The following is a 17,138-nucleotide window of genomic DNA, read 5'->3' as shown; positions in this document are numbered from 1 at the left end:
AGGCCACGGTGATGTCTACGCTTGAGCATTGTCACACAGATCCAGTGCTTCTTCCACTGGTGAAGCTAGACATGCTTTCATAAATAAAATATGACCTCTATCACAGCATCACTGAGCTTGTCTCACATTTCCTCTGCTGATCGGCTACATTTAGTGGACAAGCTTTCCAGTTGATGGAGGAAGAAAACATCAGCATACCATTTGATAACCCCATTAAATGTGTTTGAAACAGCAAGATATACAACTTTAATAAACTTCGATTAACACTGTGGTCTAATCTGAAAATCTCAGTGCGCATTCCCCAGCACCAACTCTGTCTTGTGCTCCAAATTCTGCCATTGTGGATGCATAAACCAATAAGAGGGTGCAATAAAACGTCATGCTTAAAAATGCTAACAGTTTACAGATCAGATTTTTGGGTTTTTTTTGCTACTTTTGGGGACAATATGAAAGGCAGTGTTAAAGGGGTTATACGGAAGTTATCACTTGGTGACCTATTGTAGAATGTATAACCAATGTGAGATTGGTTGGCACCCCCAGTGATCAGCTGAAAACTGCACTTCATGAGATTGACAGATCATGTCTTCTGTGTGGCTGAGCCACTGGCCTGATTCAGACAGCTTCCGAGCAGCACCTGCACGCTGTATAGGAATTTACAAGCGTGCGCTCCTTGCCTAGTAAACCAGCCATGGCAAAGGTGGCTGGTAACTTGGTTAACAATTTGAAAAATGTAAAATAACCCCCCACACACACACACTTTATTCTTGAGAACCAAGAGGCGTTTTAATCAAGTTAGTTGCTTGTTTTTGCAATTGCTTTGCAATTTTAATCACTTAAGATCATGAGACAACCCCTTTAATCTCCTGCTGGAAGATAAACCATATTCAGCAGCGACCACAAAGCCATAGAAGAGGCTGTTATGTTCATTATCTACATCCGACTGCTTCCAGTGCTGATTTCAGATGACTGCTGGGGGTCCAACACATGACTTCTCTACCAATCTTATACTGATGACCTATTTCATGGATAGGTCATCAATAGGGATGAGCGGACTGGTGGAAGTTCTGGTTCTGGTAACCGACCTGAACTTTATTTCAAAGTTTGGCCCAGGTACCAGAACAGTATGTGAACTTCAACCAGAACCTGAACCCCATTGAAAACAATGGGGACCCGGACTGTGGAGATGATTTTTCACTCTCATTCTCCCACTCTCACCCCGGAACTACGAACATTGCAACGGACATCCGGGGAAAATCCGTGATCAGCATTTAGCACCGGACAGTTACTGTCTGGTACGAATGCCTAACTTGCAAGTTCGTGTTTGCTCATCTCTAGTCGTCAGGTATTCAGTCTCAGATAATCCATTTAAGAGTAGGGAACTCTGATAGCACTATTAATAATCAAGTCTTCCACTGTAGTGGGGAGCACACTGGTTGCACGAGGAATAATGCAGTACTATTAGTAATGACATCACTTTGTTAATACTAGTAATATCTGAGGACAATTCTTGATTATTGGGAGACTCTACTGATAAAGGGTCACCTTCACTTCTAAGCATACTACTTAATTTCTGACAATGAGCTCCTTCTTTCACTACAGGGCAAAATGGTCATTGGTTAATATGGGCACCTGTGACCCATGATACACATAAACAGAGCCTCGTGGGTACCATTCAGTAACCGATGAACACACTAGAATGCAAAACGCTCATTAGCTGCTTCTGTGACAAAGGTATCATGTAACTGTGTGACAGCAGCCTTAGCTAACCCATGACTGCTTTCCTCTGTAGTAAGGGGGCGCTCACTGACTAGTCAAAGGCGCCTGTATTTATTAATGAGCACCTTCTTTTACTACAAGGAAAGCGCTCATTGTAGTCTTGTAGGGGCTGGCCTGGCAATCGGCTGTGTTACTAAAATGGAAGACTGGAGGCAGAGTGGGCTGCATGCATGCTGGGGTGTTATGCTATCTAAAGCTTTAGGTATTCTTTTTTTACACTTTGGAACCAACTTAATGTCGAAAATACTACAGGTCATCTTTTGATAGCAGCACACCCAACATTGGGACTGGGGAACAGCTAAGTTGCACATTCATGCTCATTTTGTGGTTTATCATTTAAACCTACACGTACATGTATGCTTCTGCCATCATTTGATGCATGTGTTGGACGCTCCTCTTGGCTTTATCTGTCAATTATTTTGGCTAAATGTAAAGCTAAAAAGCTTTATACAGCAGACTTTATGTACACCCGTGCTCCATGTTTCTCCTGCAGACCGCAATTTCATTTTTCCTTGTCATAAATACGCAACATCTTGCCCACAGGTCAAACCATGTTCCACCAAGTTCACTTTCAGGACAGAAAGAAAAGTACCCAAACTTGGAGTTATGTTGGTTGGCTGGGGCGGAAATAATGGGACCACGGTTACCGCAGCAGTATTAGCCAATCGATTGGGGATGTCGTGGATGACCAAGACAGGAAAGAAGGTACTGTATGATACAGAAATATTTAATTTTACTGCCCAAAACTGTAACACTTCTTATGCGGTAACCTCAGCAAGCATAAAGGCTTCTAAGTGTATAACTAGGCAAGGCCTACTAGTAATGTAATATAACAGGCATGCACAATCACTTTAATGGGGCTACGCTGGCCCCAGGAATGGTATGTCATAGGTCACAACAAAAATGCATGTATGCACATACAGGGTTTGAGACAGTGCTACGTGTGATGTGAAAACTGCAGTAGTCCTGAAAGACATTGCACTGCACTATCAGGTTTCCTCTGCTAGTGATAAGATTATAGAAGGCTTCATACAAGTTTATTACTCTCTGTGTGAGGTTATTGAGTGCAGGGACATCTGGTGATACTCTGTCTAGATGAACCGATTTGACTCGTATGAATTCTATTTTTAGGTTGCCAACTATTATGGTTCATTATTCCAGTCCTCCACAGTCAGTTTGGGCTGTGGACCTGATGGAGATGTACATATTCCTTTTTGTGACCTTCTTCCCATGGTACACCCTAATGATATTATCTTTGATGGTAAGTTGTGGTTGGTCTGCTTTTTTGCATTCCATCAATCACCCAATCAAATTCAAGCTTGCATATTTCAGGAGTAAATTTGAAACGGTAAGAAGTGATCGAGTTGTTGATTTTGACAACACGACGCGTCATCATCCCCACCTATGAGACATTTGTGGTATATTCTGTCAATCTGCCTTTTAGATCTCCAAGGGAAATACACATTACTTACTCAAGCAAGATACTTGTTCAACTCTAGATTGGAGCCAAATGTTGCATAAAAGTGGATTTCTGCTCTAACAAATACTTTAAATGTAGTAAATATATACGTTTATATTTATTTGGAAAAATATAGGTTGGGATATTTCATGTTTAAATCTGGCTGATGCTATGAAGAGAGCAGAGGTTCTAGACTGGCAACTCCAGGAACAATTGAGACCTTACATGGAAAAGATGCAGCCGCGACCTTCAATTTACATACCGGAGTTTATTGCAGCCAATCAAGAAGACAGAGCAGATCATGTTATCCATGGCACCAAAGCTGAACAGGTAAGTAAAGCCCTACCCATCGGAAAACATGTGCAGGGCAGAATGACACCTAGTATGGATGACAAACAAAAGGCAGCACCACGTAATCCCACCCAAACGACAGCAATCAGGCAATGACACATAAGCCCAAAATGCATGTATAGAAAAAGGATGCATCTGGGCTCCAAGACCAAACATTAGAATTTCATGCCATATCTAATCTATACTCATTTTTATAGAAAAAGGGTGTATCGCAGCACTCCAGTTGGGACATAAATAAATCTTTTATTACATTGCAAAATAGGTAGCAGCGTTTCGACTCATTTCGAGCAGAAACACTGCTTTCTGTTTTCTTTGCATTGGAATAAAGAATTTATGTACCAAGTGGAGTGCTGCGATACACCCTTTTTCTATAAACTAGTTTAGATAAGTATGGCATTTCATTCTAATGCTTGCTTTTATTCTTAATAAATGTAGTGAGCTCAACTCCTTGCATCAAAAGCTTTCACAGGTCAGGCACAGCTACCTGAGTGGATAAGCTGCAATACCAGACTCAGTCCAGGGACAATCGTAGCTGTGTCTATGGTAAAAAGCCAACCCTTTAACTTCTTAACAATTGCCAATATGCATTAAAACGGCGACCGCTAAGGCACCTTATTCCCTCATCGCTGTTTTAAAACAGCAATCAGGATTAAGCCTATAGCGCCCCCCAGGGTCTGAAAATTTTCCAATCGCTATTATTCAATGAATAACATTGATCACGTAAAAAAAAAGTGTGCTATTAAAATAATTTCTCTCCCTTCTGACATGATATTCATATCAGAGGAGAAAGATGCTATGTCCTCCAAACCACCACCGGTACCTCCGACAATCCCCCAGGCCCCTCCTGCTCCATCCCTGGCCCTCCGCTTCCTCTTCATGGTTAAAGAAATGGCGGGCACATTCGCAGTGCGCCCACCAAGATCTGCTGGCCGGCAACAGCAGGGATTTTTCTTATTGCTGCCGTTTGATCACTGTGATAGGGTCTATCACAGTGATCAAAAGCCAATAATTAGTATGTCATCCCCCCCTCTATGTCATCCACTTAGTCAGATTATTTTTTTTATTTTATAATTTTTATTTATTTCACTCTTTGCAGTTAGGGTCAATAATTAGTATGTCATCTTCCATCTGTCATCCCCTAAGTCAGAATATTTTTTTATTTTATAACTTTTATTTATTTCATTCTTTGCAGCTAGGGTTGGGCTTAGGTTAGGGTTTTTACAAAAGTGAAGGAATAAAAAGAAAAAAATTATGACGATATGACTAGTGTTGAGCGCAAGTGCTCGCTGATCAAGTTTGCATTGGGGTCACTCGAGCATCCGCAATACTTGGTGCATACTGGAGCACCACAATTCAAACTCGAGTAACAAGCACTTGCACTCAACACTAATGACGACATATTCAATATGACGACCTAATTTTATCTAATTCTATGTAGTATCTTTGGGTTAAGAATCCTCACTATACACCTGGATAAAATCCTTGAGGTGTCTAGTTTTCAAAATGTGATCACTTATGGGGGTATCCACTGTTTAGGCACATCAGGGGCTCTCCAAACATGTCCACTCTCGATTCCAGCCATTTTTATGTTCAAAAAAGTCTAACAGTGCTGCTTCCCTTCCGAGCCTTGCGTGTGCCCAATAAGTAGTTTCCCCCCCACATATGGAGTATCGGTGTACTCAGGAGAAATTGCACAAAAATTTTGAGGTCCATTTTCTCCTTTTATCCTCAAAAAAAAAATTCTGAAAAAATGTAAATATTATTTTTTTCCCTCCACATTCCATAAATTCCTGTGAATCACCTGAAGGGTTAATATACATGTGCCCACCTTTTTTTTTTTTTTCTTTTCAGGAAGAGGAGGCAGAGGGCCATGGGGACATAGCTGGAGGGACTGTGACATGGCAGAGGTACTGAGTGGGGGTCTTGGGGACCTCATTTCTCTACTCTGACCTGTGCATCATGTCAGGAAAGAGATAGAGGGCCTTGCGAAAGTATTCAGCCCCATGGAACTTTTCAACCTTTTCCCACATATCATGCTTCAAACATAAAGATACCAAATGTAAATTTTTGGTGAAGAATCAACAACAAGTGGGACACAATTGTTAAAGTTGAACAAAATTTATTGGTTATTTTAAATTTTTGTGGAAAGTCAAAAACTGATAAGTGGGGCGTGCAATATTATTCGGCCCCTTTAACTTAATACTTTGTTGCGCCACCTTTTGCTGTGATTACAGCTGCATGTCGCTTGGGGTCTCTATCAGTTTTGTACATCGAGAGACTGAAATTCTTGCCCATTCCTCCTTGGAAAACAGCTCGAATTCAGGTTTGATGGAGATCGTTTGTGAACAGCAGTTTTCAGCTCTTTCCACAGATTCTCGATTGGAGTCCGGTCTAACACCTGGATACGTTTATTTGTGAACCATTCCATCGTAGATTTAGCTTTGTTTGGGATCATTGTCTTGTTGGAAGACAAATCTCCGTCCCAGTCTCAGTGTCTTTTGCAGACTCCAACAGGTTTTCTTCAAGAATGGCCCTGCATTTGGCTCCATCCATCTTCCCATCAATTTTAACCTTCTTCCCTGTCCCTGCTGAAGAAAAGCAGGCCCAAACCATGATGCTGCCACCACCATGTTTGACAGTGGGGATGGTGTGTTCAGGGTGATGAGCTGTGTTGCCTTTATGCCAAACATATCGTTTGGCATTGTTGCCAAAAAGTTTGATTTTGGTTTCATCTGACCAGAGCATCTTCTTCTACATGTTTGGTGTGTCTCCCAGGTGGCTTGTTGCAAACTTTAAGCAACACTTTTTATGGATATCTTTGAGAAAGAGCTTTCTTCTTGCCACTCTTCCATAAAAGCCAGATTTGTGCAGTGTACGACTGATTGTTGTTCTATGGACAGACTGTCCCACCTCAGCTGTAGATCTATGCAGTTCTTACAGAATGATCATGGGCCTCTTGGCTGCATCTCTGATATGTCTTCTCCTTGTTTGAGATGAAAGTTTAGAGGGACGGCCGGGTCTTGGTAGATTTGCAGTGGTATGATACTCCTTCCATTTCAATATGATCGCTTGCACAGTGCTCCTTGGGATGTTTAAAGTTTTGGTAATCATTTTGTAACCAATTCCGGCTTTAAACTGCTCCACAACAGTATCACGGACCTGCCTGTTGTGTTCCTTGGTCTTCATGATGCTCTCTGTGCTTCAAACAGAACCCTGAGATGATCACAGAGCAGGTGCATTTATACAGAGACTTGATTACACACAGGTGGATTATATTTATCATCATTAGTCATTTAGGACAACATTGGATCATTCAGAGATCCATAATGAACTTCTGGAGTGAGTTTGCTAAACTGAAAGTAAAGGGGCCGAATAATATTGCACGCCCCACTTTTCAGTTTTTGACTTTCCACGAAAATTTAAAATAACCAATAAATTTTGTTCAACTTCACAATTGTGTTCTACTTGTTGTTGATTCGTCACCAAAAATTTACATTTGATATCTTTATGTTTGAAGCATGAGATGTGGGAAAAGGTTGAAAAGTTCCACGGGGCTGAATAAATTCGCAAGGCACTGTAAATGTTTTTAATAGCGAGCACACTTTTTTTTTATAAATTGAACAGCGGCTGTCACGTGATCAGGGACTGGAAAAAAACAGCCCTGATCGTGTTCTCCAGGGTCTCAGGTAACCCCGATAGCTGAAACCCTGGGCTATTTCCTGATCCCTGTTTTAAAACCGCAGTGAAGGACTAAGGCCCTTTAACGGATGCCGTTTTAGGGTGTGTGCACACTTTACGGATTCTGCTGCGGATCTTTCCGCGCAGATTTGTCAAAGTCCGCAGGTCCGATGACCTGCGGTTTATCTGCGGATTTACTGCGGATTAGCCAGCGGTTTTCCCCTGCGATTTGACACCTGTCATGGAGCAGGTGCCAAACCGCTGCGGAATCCGCACAAATAATTGATATGCTGCGGATTTAAATCCGCGCTGAAAAATCCACAACGTCTGCACTGCGTTTTCCATTTTAGATTGACTAAAACGGTACTGTACAACGCAGCAGAAACTGCTGCGGATCCGCAGGGCCAAATCCGCTGCGGATCCGCAGCAGAATCCGCAACGTGTGCACACACCCTTAATGCGTATCTGCAGTCGATAAGGGGTTAATTTAAAGTCTGAAAATTGTGAAATTTTCAATATTTTTTTTGTCAAATTTTCAATATTTTCATAAATATATGCAAATCATATCTATTAAATTTTATCACTATCGTGAAGTACAATATGTCATGAAACAACAATCTCCGAATCAGTGGCATCCGTCGAAGCGTTCCAGAGTCCTAACAACATAAAGTGACAGTGGTCAGATTTAAAAAATTTGGTCTGGTCATTAAAGGGAACCTGTCAGAAGGATTGTGCACAATAATCTACAGACAGTGTCAGGTTGGCACCGTTATACTGATTAAAATGATACCTTGGTTGATGAAATCCGTCTTGTGGTTGTTGTGTAATATTTTTCATTTTTGAGTTAATGATATGCTCGTGCTCTGGGGCGGTCTGTGGGGGGTCTGCATGTGCTGCTGTGTATTTAATTATTTTCTTTGATGGTATCCATAAATTCATTAAAAAAAAAATCAGTTTGAAAATCGGCGATCTGATAGCCGCTACTGATCAAGCGCTGGTGGCGCCGGTTTTAATTGCCTCCTCCAAGATGTCGCCGCCTGCGCAGTATCATCTATTGGATTGCTGATAGATGCTACTGCGCAGGCATCGGTGGCACCATCTTGGAGGAGGTAATTTTTTTCTCTAGCGAGATGGCAATGCCGGCACTTGCGCAGTAATAGCTATCGGATCGCCGGCGCTATTTTGAAATTGATTTTTTTGTATGAATTTATGGATACCACAAAGGAGAAGAATTAAATACACATAGATGCGATCATGCTGCGGTGTCGCCTGTCTGCAGACCCCACCGCCCTGGAGCAAGGGCATATCATAAACTCAAAACTGAAAATGAAGATTAAGTAACTACCATAAGGGTATGTGCACACGGTGCGGATTCTGCTGCAGATCCGCAGCGTTTCTGGCCTTGCGGGTCCGCAGCAGATTTAGGTGCGTTGTACAGTACCATTGTTTTCAATGGTTAACTGGAAAAGTGCACATGCTGCGGATTTTTCCGCGTAGTTTTGCTGCTGTTTACAATCCGCAGCATGTCAATTCTTTAGTGAAGAAACGCTGCAGTTTCACATCTCATCCATTATGAGGTGTAAAACCGCAGGGCAAAACCACAGGACTTTAGTCCTGCGGATTTATCTGCGGTTTTTACTTCAAAATCCGCAGAGCCAAAAAACTCAGTGTGCACATAGCCTAACACGGATTTCATCAGCCAAGGTATCATTACCAAGGTATCATTAATCAGTATAACAGAGCCAGCCTGACACTGTCTGTAGGTTACTGTGCACATTCCTGCTGACAGGTTCCCTTTAAGTTCAAAATTAGCTCCATCACTAGGGAGTTACAGGAAATGCTTTACCAGGCCTTTAATGCTGCTGACTTCAGTTGTTGCCTATTTGTGGGTCTTTCTGCCTTAAGCATGTGAAATGCATGCTTAAAGGGAATCTGTCACCCCTTTTTTGAGATATCATGTAATGATATCATTCAATTGTGTGTCACATAAGGATTCTCTTAGTACTTTTGCTTCCCCCTGACCCCGCACCTTTCATGCATAAGTACCTTTTTTATATCGCTTCAGATGTATGTAAATTGCCGCCGTCCGGTCGGTCCGATGGGCGGGGCTTATTCGGCTACTCAGGCATATGAAGACTTCCGGGTCATAGACGCAGGGAAAAATACGGGCGCATGCGCAGTAACGATTATATGCTTTGCCCACAGTTTGGTAAAGCATACTGCGCAAGCTCCGGAGGCCTTTGCAGTGCGCAAGCGCTGAAACAATAAGTGAACTCAGGAAGAAGAAAGAAGAAATGCGTAGAGCAAGACGGGGGGGAGCAGGCGAATAAGCCCCGCCCAGCGGACCGGACCACGGCAGTTTACATACATCTGAACCAATATAAACAAGGCATTTATGCATGAAAGGTGCGGGGTCAGGGGAAGCAAAAGTACTAAGAGAATCCTTATGTGACACACAGTTGAATGATATCATTATATGATATCTCAAAAAAGGGGTGACAGATTCCCTTTAATAGGGTTGAATCTGGTTATTGACTCAGACATTGCAGAATACTCCACTTCTTTGCTTTAAAAAAAAAAACCCCTGGGTTACTTTTGTGGTATGTTTTAGGTCATTGTCAATCTGTACTATAAAGTGTCAATCTGAGCAGAAAATATGGCCCTGTACACTTGAGAATTAATCCGGCTGCTTCTGTCTTCAGTCACATTATCAATAAACACTAGTGACCAAGTGCAATTGGAAACAAAGCATGCCCAAGCCATCATACTTGACTCCACCATGTTTTACGGAGTATGTGGTGTGCTTTGGATCTTGAGTAGTTCCACTCCCTCTCCATACTTTCTTCTGCCCATCATTTTGGTAAGGATTGATCTTAACTTGATTAGTCCAAAAATGCTTTTCCAGATCTGGACTGGCTTCTGTAGATATTTTATTGGCAAAGGATTCTGTCATCACCCATCACTGTTATCTTGCGATGATGTCCAGGCCTTTTTGAGTTCCCAAGCTCACTAGTGCGGTGCGCTCTTTTTTTAAATTTTTTTGCAGCGTGTACCAAACTGTTTATTTGGCCGCTACTAACATTTATTCAATCCATCCGATTAGTCTGAAAAAAAAAAAGGAAATGAATGCTGGAAAAGGAAATGCAAATGAAATCAACTCCAGACCTTTTATCTGTTTAATTGATGATGGATTAATGAGGGAATAGCCCATGCAACCCATTTAAAGAGCATTTGAGTTAATTTTTTTGCTCCCTTGAAAAAGAGGCAGCTACATATTAAAAGAGCTGTAATTCTTAAACCCTTAGGGTATGTTTCCACGGTCAGGAAACGTTGCATGTGTGACACTGCGTACAGACGCAGCGTCAAACACGCAGCGCCCAGATGTTACAGCATAGTGGAGGGAATTTCATGAAATCCCATCTCCACTATGCGTTAAAAGACGCAAGTGGCAGACCCGCGTAAACGGACATGCGGCCTGTCTTTCTAGAATGCAGCATGATTGTTTACAATGCGGCGACCCTCTGCCGCCGCATTGTAAATTTCCCATAGACAATCATTAGATGTGGTAAAACCGCATCTAATGATTAGTCACATGCGTAGTAACTGCGTAAACGCAGCTTACTACACACGTCTACTAATTAACATAAGATCTTACCTGTCCCGCCGCAGGAAGTACGCGTCCACAGCAGTTCTCACGATAACTTAGCTTATCGCGAGAACTGCCGTGTTATTGCGAGAACTGCCGTGCACGTGATCGGGGGTTTTTTCTGGTCACTAGGCTAGTTCTCATGGTCAGCTGACCGTGAGAACTACATTGTAGAATAGATGATCGCCGGAGATCTCCGGTGGTCATCTACAAGCTCTGCTATATCTGGACGTCATGCATCCTGATGTAGCAGAGCTGGACTCGTCGTGGGACACTCGTGATTAAATGGACTACGTCGTAACAGGGAGTATTTGTGTTGGTTTGTTGTTGTTTTTTTTTTTTTTTTTTTCACGTGATATATGGCTTCACTTGGATTTGGGCGTGCAATAAAAATATGGAAATCTGTGTAGTCTTTTATTTCATTAAAATACTTTTTTCCGGCTGTGTCTTTTTTTTTAACCCTTTAACTATAGGATTAATAATGGATAGGTGTCTTATTGACACCTCTTCATTATTAACTGGGCTTAATGTCACCTTACAATCAAAGATGACATTAATCCCTTACTACTCCATATGCCACCGCTGCATGGCAGTGGGAAGAGAGAGGCTAAGCTCCGGAAATCTTAGAGATGCGCCATTTCTGGGGCGGCTGAGAGCTGGTGTTTGTAGCCAGGGGGGGTCCAATATCCATGGACCCTCTCTAGGCTATGAATATCAGCCTGCAGCTGTCTGCTTAGGCTTTCTGGCTATAAATTATAGGGGAACCCCATGTTGTTTTTTTTTTTTAATTTATATATTTAAAAAAAAAGGAAAGGACATTACATATTAGGTCAGGGTCAGACATGCGAGAAACTTGCACGAGTCTCGCATGTCAATACTCGGCACTGCCGCTGGCACTTGGACAGAGTGTGCAGCTGCATGTATTTCTATGCAGTCGCACGCTCCGGTCCGAGTGCCGGCGGCAGTGCCTGGTATTGACATGTGAGACTCGTGAGAGTTTCTCGCATGACTGATTCCAGCCTAACACAGATTTTGTGTGTGTGTCTTTAATTCTTTATGTAGGAAATGACATCACAATTCTTTTTTTTTGTTAAATAGTATATATTTAGGTTACAAAAAACGCATGTAAAAAAACGCATCAAAAACGCAAGTGACCTACCATGACCTCAGATGCAGATTTGGTGCAGATTTCACCTGCTTCAAATCCTGAGCCATTCATGACTGTGGAAACATACCCTTACTCCAATTAGGATGTGCATATGATTAAGGCCACGTGTACAGTACACATCCAGCATTTAGTCAGTATTTTACATCAGTATTTGTAAGCCAAAACCAGGAGTGGGTGATAAATCCAGAAGTGGTGACGTGGTTCTATTATACTTTTCCTCTGATTTTTCCACTTCTGGCTTTTGCTTTCAAAACACTGGCGTAAAATACTGACGAAATACTGAACGTGTGACCATGGCCTAAAGCTGAGAGTCTGCCCTTTAAAGGGAACCTGTCGGCAGGATTGTGCACAGTGTCAGGTAGGGTAGGCAAGTTATACTGATTAAAATGATACCTTGGTTGATGAAATTTGTCTTGTGGTTGCTCTTTACTCTTTATTTTCAGTTTTGTAATAATGATATGCTTGTCCTAAGGCGGTCTGGGGTATGTGTGCTCTGATTAGGTATTCATAATGGTAATGAAAGAAGAAATGATCCAGCTGAAGTGCTCTGGTGATTTATTGAGTGCTGTTCAGACTCTGAACAGCACTCAATAAATCACCAGAGCACTTCAGCTGGATCATTTCTTCTTTTATTACTGCTGTGCGGCCAGGGCAGGGCCGGATCCGAGTCTGAGGTGCGGTGAGGTCAGACGTGGGTGAGCTGGTCTTTCAAACCAGGTATTCATAATGCAGACTACTGACAGGTCACTGAACTCTGTGACCTGCCTCTTGTTTGCTTAATAAATATATGTACATAAATTTTAAAAAAAAACCTTCTGCAGATGCTCTGCAGCAAAATCGCATGTTTTATGTACCAATAAAATGTTTCATTCAAGTTATTCAGCTAGAGGAAGGGAAAAAAAACTCAGTTTGAAAATGGTGCTTCCTGCGCAGTAGCTGCTATCAGTGTCTATAGCTGTGATCCAAGCTGCTACTGCGCATGCGCCAGCGGCACCATCTTACTGGAGAAGGAAATAAAATTCCTCCTCAAGATGGTGCCGCCCCCGCCTGTGCAGTAGTAGCTCTTGGCTATCTCCAAGAGCTGCTACTGTGCATACGCTGACGGCGCCATCGTACTGAAAAAGAAAGAAAATATTCCTTCTCTTAAATTCGTCCTAGTGGCCAGTGTGAAACTTGCAAGGTATCGTACTTTGTTATTATAAAAAAATACTTTAACATAAAAACCTCGTTTAAGCAATAGGTCATTTTCTGTGACACATTCATTTTAACAAGTTGGATTAAAATTTGTTTCATACTTAGGAAATTTATATGTGTTTATTATTTATTGTGTAGGATTGCCTTTATCAACCACAGTTTAATTCCGTGTCTTATGGCTTTGTCAATTCTTTCTGCAGATTAGAAACCGCAGCAAATCCGCACGGAAAAATCCGCACCGTCTCCACAGCGGTTTCCATTTCCCATAGGATATTATGGTACTGTACACCGCAGCAAAAACTGCTGCGGTTCCGCAGGGCTAAAACCGCAGCGTGTGCACACACCCTTAAGCTATGTGCCCACATTGCAGAAATGCTGCAAAATTGTCCGCAGCATTTCCACAACTCCCCGCAGCGGGTAAAACGCATGCAGAATTTGCATGCGTTTTCCTTCAAATCACAAGCGTTTTAAGCTTGCAGAATGCTAGCGCTTTTCCAAGCGATTTGAAGCATCGCTTGGAAAAGTGATGATTGACAGGTTGGTCACACTCGTCAAGCATAGTGCTTGATGAGTGTGACCAACTTTTTACTCTTGATGCTGCCTATACAGCATCAATAGTAAAAGAATGTTAAAAAATAATTAAAAATAAAAAATATAGATATACTCGCCTCCAGGCGGCGATCCCGATCCTCAACGGCGCTGCCGGCAAGTTCCGTTCCCAGGCGTGCTTTGCGAGAATGACCTTTGATGACTGCCACATGCATAAAGTGAGCGTTTCAATGCAATCCTATGGCAGAGGAATCGCTGCGATTCCGCAGAATTAATGGACATGCTGCGGATTTTTCCGCTATGTGATTCCGCAGCGGAAAAATCCGCAGCATTGGCATAGCAACTGCGGAAAAAACTAAACGTGAGCACACAGCCTTAGTTTACTTTATTGATTGCTGTATAAATCATTACTATGAAATTGCACAGCACATTATTAAATTTCTTTGTTATTTATCAATATTTGTACTTTGTTTCTCACTTTATATGTAGGTCCAGAAAATTCGTGAAGACATCCAAGAGTTTAAGAGAACCAGTGGAGTAGACAAGGTTATTGTTTTGTGGACCGCAAATACTGAAAGGTTCTGTGATGTGATCCCCGGGGTTAATGATACTGCTGATAACTTGCTGAAGGCCATTGAGGTGAGTGCTCTGTGAGTCTTCTGGGCAAAATTCTGACAAGCAAATAAAATAGTCCCATGTGTCAGGAATCAGGACAACACTTGTGTAGCTTGTCCGAGAATACTGATGGAACAGGGATGCCACGCAACCAAGAAAGTGTTACCGCTACATAAGATGGCCATATCTTTCTTCATAATCTAACTCCGTTTAGGAAGAAAAGCTTCTGCTGCTGTCAGCTTTCCCGTCTGTTCCATGCTAGAAGCATACGCAGAATTTCCTGCTCTGTATGTATGAAATGGGACACCTCTTTTCTATGTATGTGGGTGGGGAAAATATGTAAGCCGCTTCGTTCCTCCCCATCACCTCGTGGTGCTCCGGTATCTGGTTGGCTCAGAGAGATGATGCCATTCATGCTGCTGTCTCTGCATTTCCTTCCTAAGGGTCAGGTTTCATCACACTGGTGCTCTCCCCAGACCTCTGTACTGCTCGCTGCTTGACACGTCACTCGACTTGCATAGGAAAATGTGTGCAATCAACAGCGATTAACACAACCTCGGGGTGATAAGACTTTTACACAAGAACACTAGTCTACCACTGAACTTTCCCTTACCTAACCACGTACTAGTTACTTAATAAAGTAATCGTTATGTAGTAATATTGCGCTCATTATACAATGGCATGAATTGGATGAATGCTTCTCAATCAGTGATTTTTGCTCACTTCTTGCTAGCTTCTTACTGATGTTCATTTCTGGTTTCTTCCCTTACACAGCTTGAACTTGAAGTCTCCCCCTCCACAATGTTTGCAGTGGCCAGCATTTTAGAAGGCTGTGCCTACATCAATGGTTCTCCTCAAAACACGTTTGTTCCTGGGGCGATTGAACTGGCTGTGAGGCACTCTGTCTTTATTGGCGGAGATGACTTTAAATCTGGGCAGACCAAGATTAAGTCCGTTTTGGTGGATTTTCTTGTCAGTGCCGGATTGAAGGTAAATATGTGCTCCGAAATATTGTTAGACTTAAGTTTGTGTGCAGCTTTTTTGCCTTTTTTTCAAATATGACCTCTGAAAAAGAGGCATTCTTCTAGTATGTAGAAGTAGACTGAAGCCCTTTACTGAAGGAGGTTTAGCTAAAATAAACTTTCTCACCCAAGAGGGATTGAGATGGATGTAACGAGTCAATGTCCTATCATTTAATGTCATATAAACCAGACTAGAGGGTCAGATGTTGGGAATATGCTATTAGAAGCTCTTCAGGCCATCCTTTCATAGCGTTTTGGAGTGTAGGAATGTATTTTACATATTAATCTGAGTCAAAGCCTCAATATGAGGAAGTATTCTTCAGTGATATATTCAGGTTAAGTTCCCCAGCTCGGCTGCCTTTACCTTTCCACATCTACAAAACAACACCGACAAAGGCTATGTTCTCGTTGAGTTTTTTTCAAGAGTTTTTGGAGCAAATCCTCTTCAGAATCCCCCTCAAAAACTATTGAAAACTCTTACAATTCATTTTTATGGGAAATCCACTTTGCTGCTCACATGAGTATTCTCTTTTACTTTTCTTTTTTCCCTCTGAAGAGGTTTTGAAAAGCTGGTGGTGAAAGTGCTTGTTACTTCTATAAAGAGGACTCTGAAGGAATGGAAGGGTTTGCAGCTTTTTGATTGGACAGTGGCTCGTTTGGAGAGGATTACTTCAAGAGTTAATTTGACACACATTTTCTTTTGTTTTAATCAGGCATTTTTCAAAACCTCTTCAGGAAAAAAGCAAACAAACTCAAACTCCTGATATGAACACAAACATAGATTTTCTACAGAAGTGAATTGAGTTTCCCAAGAAATTTTGAAGAATTTTTTGAGTCCATTTTGGAGATAATCCTATAAAAAAAAAAAAAAACGCCGAATGGTTGAAAGAAGTAAGCAGACAATTGTTCTGGTCTGTTGTTGTTTTGTTTTTGAACGTTTTGTCAAAGTTTTCACTTAAAAAAAAAAAAAGAGGCTAGTATTTTCTTCATTGCTTAATATTGTAAAAAAAAAAATCTCTGAAAACAGCTAAGAAAAAAATAATTTTACAAAAAACAGCATCAGGAATATTAGCCAACTACTTCAAGAAATATTAACAAAACGATAACACAATTGTTTCAGGATTAAACCCCTTCACGCTGCAGCCTATTTTCGGTTTTGCGTTTGTTTTTTGCTCCCCTGCTTCCCAGAACCGTAACTTATTTTTCTATCAATATGGCCATGTGAGGGCTTGTTTTTTGCGGGACAAGATGTACTTTTGTACAGCACCATTGGTTTTACCATATCGTGTACATTAAGGCTATGTGCACACTCTGCGGATTCTGCTGCGGATCCGCAGCAGATTTGGCCCTGTGAATCCGCAGCAGTTCCACAGACATTGTACAGTACAAGGTTAGCCAATGGGATTTCAAATCCGCTGTGCACATACTGCGGATTTTTCCCTGGTTTTAAATCCGCAGCATGTCAATTCTTTCTGCGGATTCCGCAGCGGTTTCCACCTGTTCCATTGTCCAGTTGTCAATCCGCAGGGGAAAACCGCTGGCAAATCCGCAGGTCACTTTACCTGCGTTTTTACCTGCAAATCTGCGCGGAAAAATTTGCAGGTGAATCCGCAGCGTGTGCACTCAGCCTAAAACAGGAAAAAATTCCAAGTGCAGTGAAATTGTAAAAATTGTAGTGTT

The 17,138-nt window shown here is 41.8% G+C and overlaps 1 protein-coding gene across 1 annotated transcript in view; it reads left to right on the top strand.

The window, feature by feature from the left end:
- The window catches only part of ISYNA1 (inositol-3-phosphate synthase 1), a 39,160-nt gene that overhangs the window by 9,154 nt on the left and 12,868 nt on the right, over positions 1 to 17,138 (top strand). Inside the window, exons 3-7 of the mRNA XM_073546142.1 lie at positions 2,320 to 2,481; positions 2,908 to 3,037; positions 3,372 to 3,565; positions 14,311 to 14,460; positions 15,211 to 15,426. Of these exons, the coding sequence (XP_073402243.1) occupies positions 2,320 to 2,481; positions 2,908 to 3,037; positions 3,372 to 3,565; positions 14,311 to 14,460; positions 15,211 to 15,426 (852 nt within the window). The remainder of the gene's footprint in view (positions 1 to 2,319; positions 2,482 to 2,907; positions 3,038 to 3,371; positions 3,566 to 14,310; positions 14,461 to 15,210; positions 15,427 to 17,138) is intronic.

The sequence above is a fragment of the Dendrobates tinctorius genome, unplaced genomic scaffold, assembly GCF_039654945.1.
Source record: "Dendrobates tinctorius isolate UK_male_01 unplaced genomic scaffold, ASM3965494v1 ptg000011l, whole genome shotgun sequence".
NCBI lineage: Eukaryota > Metazoa > Chordata > Amphibia > Anura > Dendrobatidae > Dendrobates > Dendrobates tinctorius.
The sequence above is the reverse complement of the archived record's forward strand: the minus strand, read 5'-3'. Positions and strand labels throughout refer to the sequence as shown.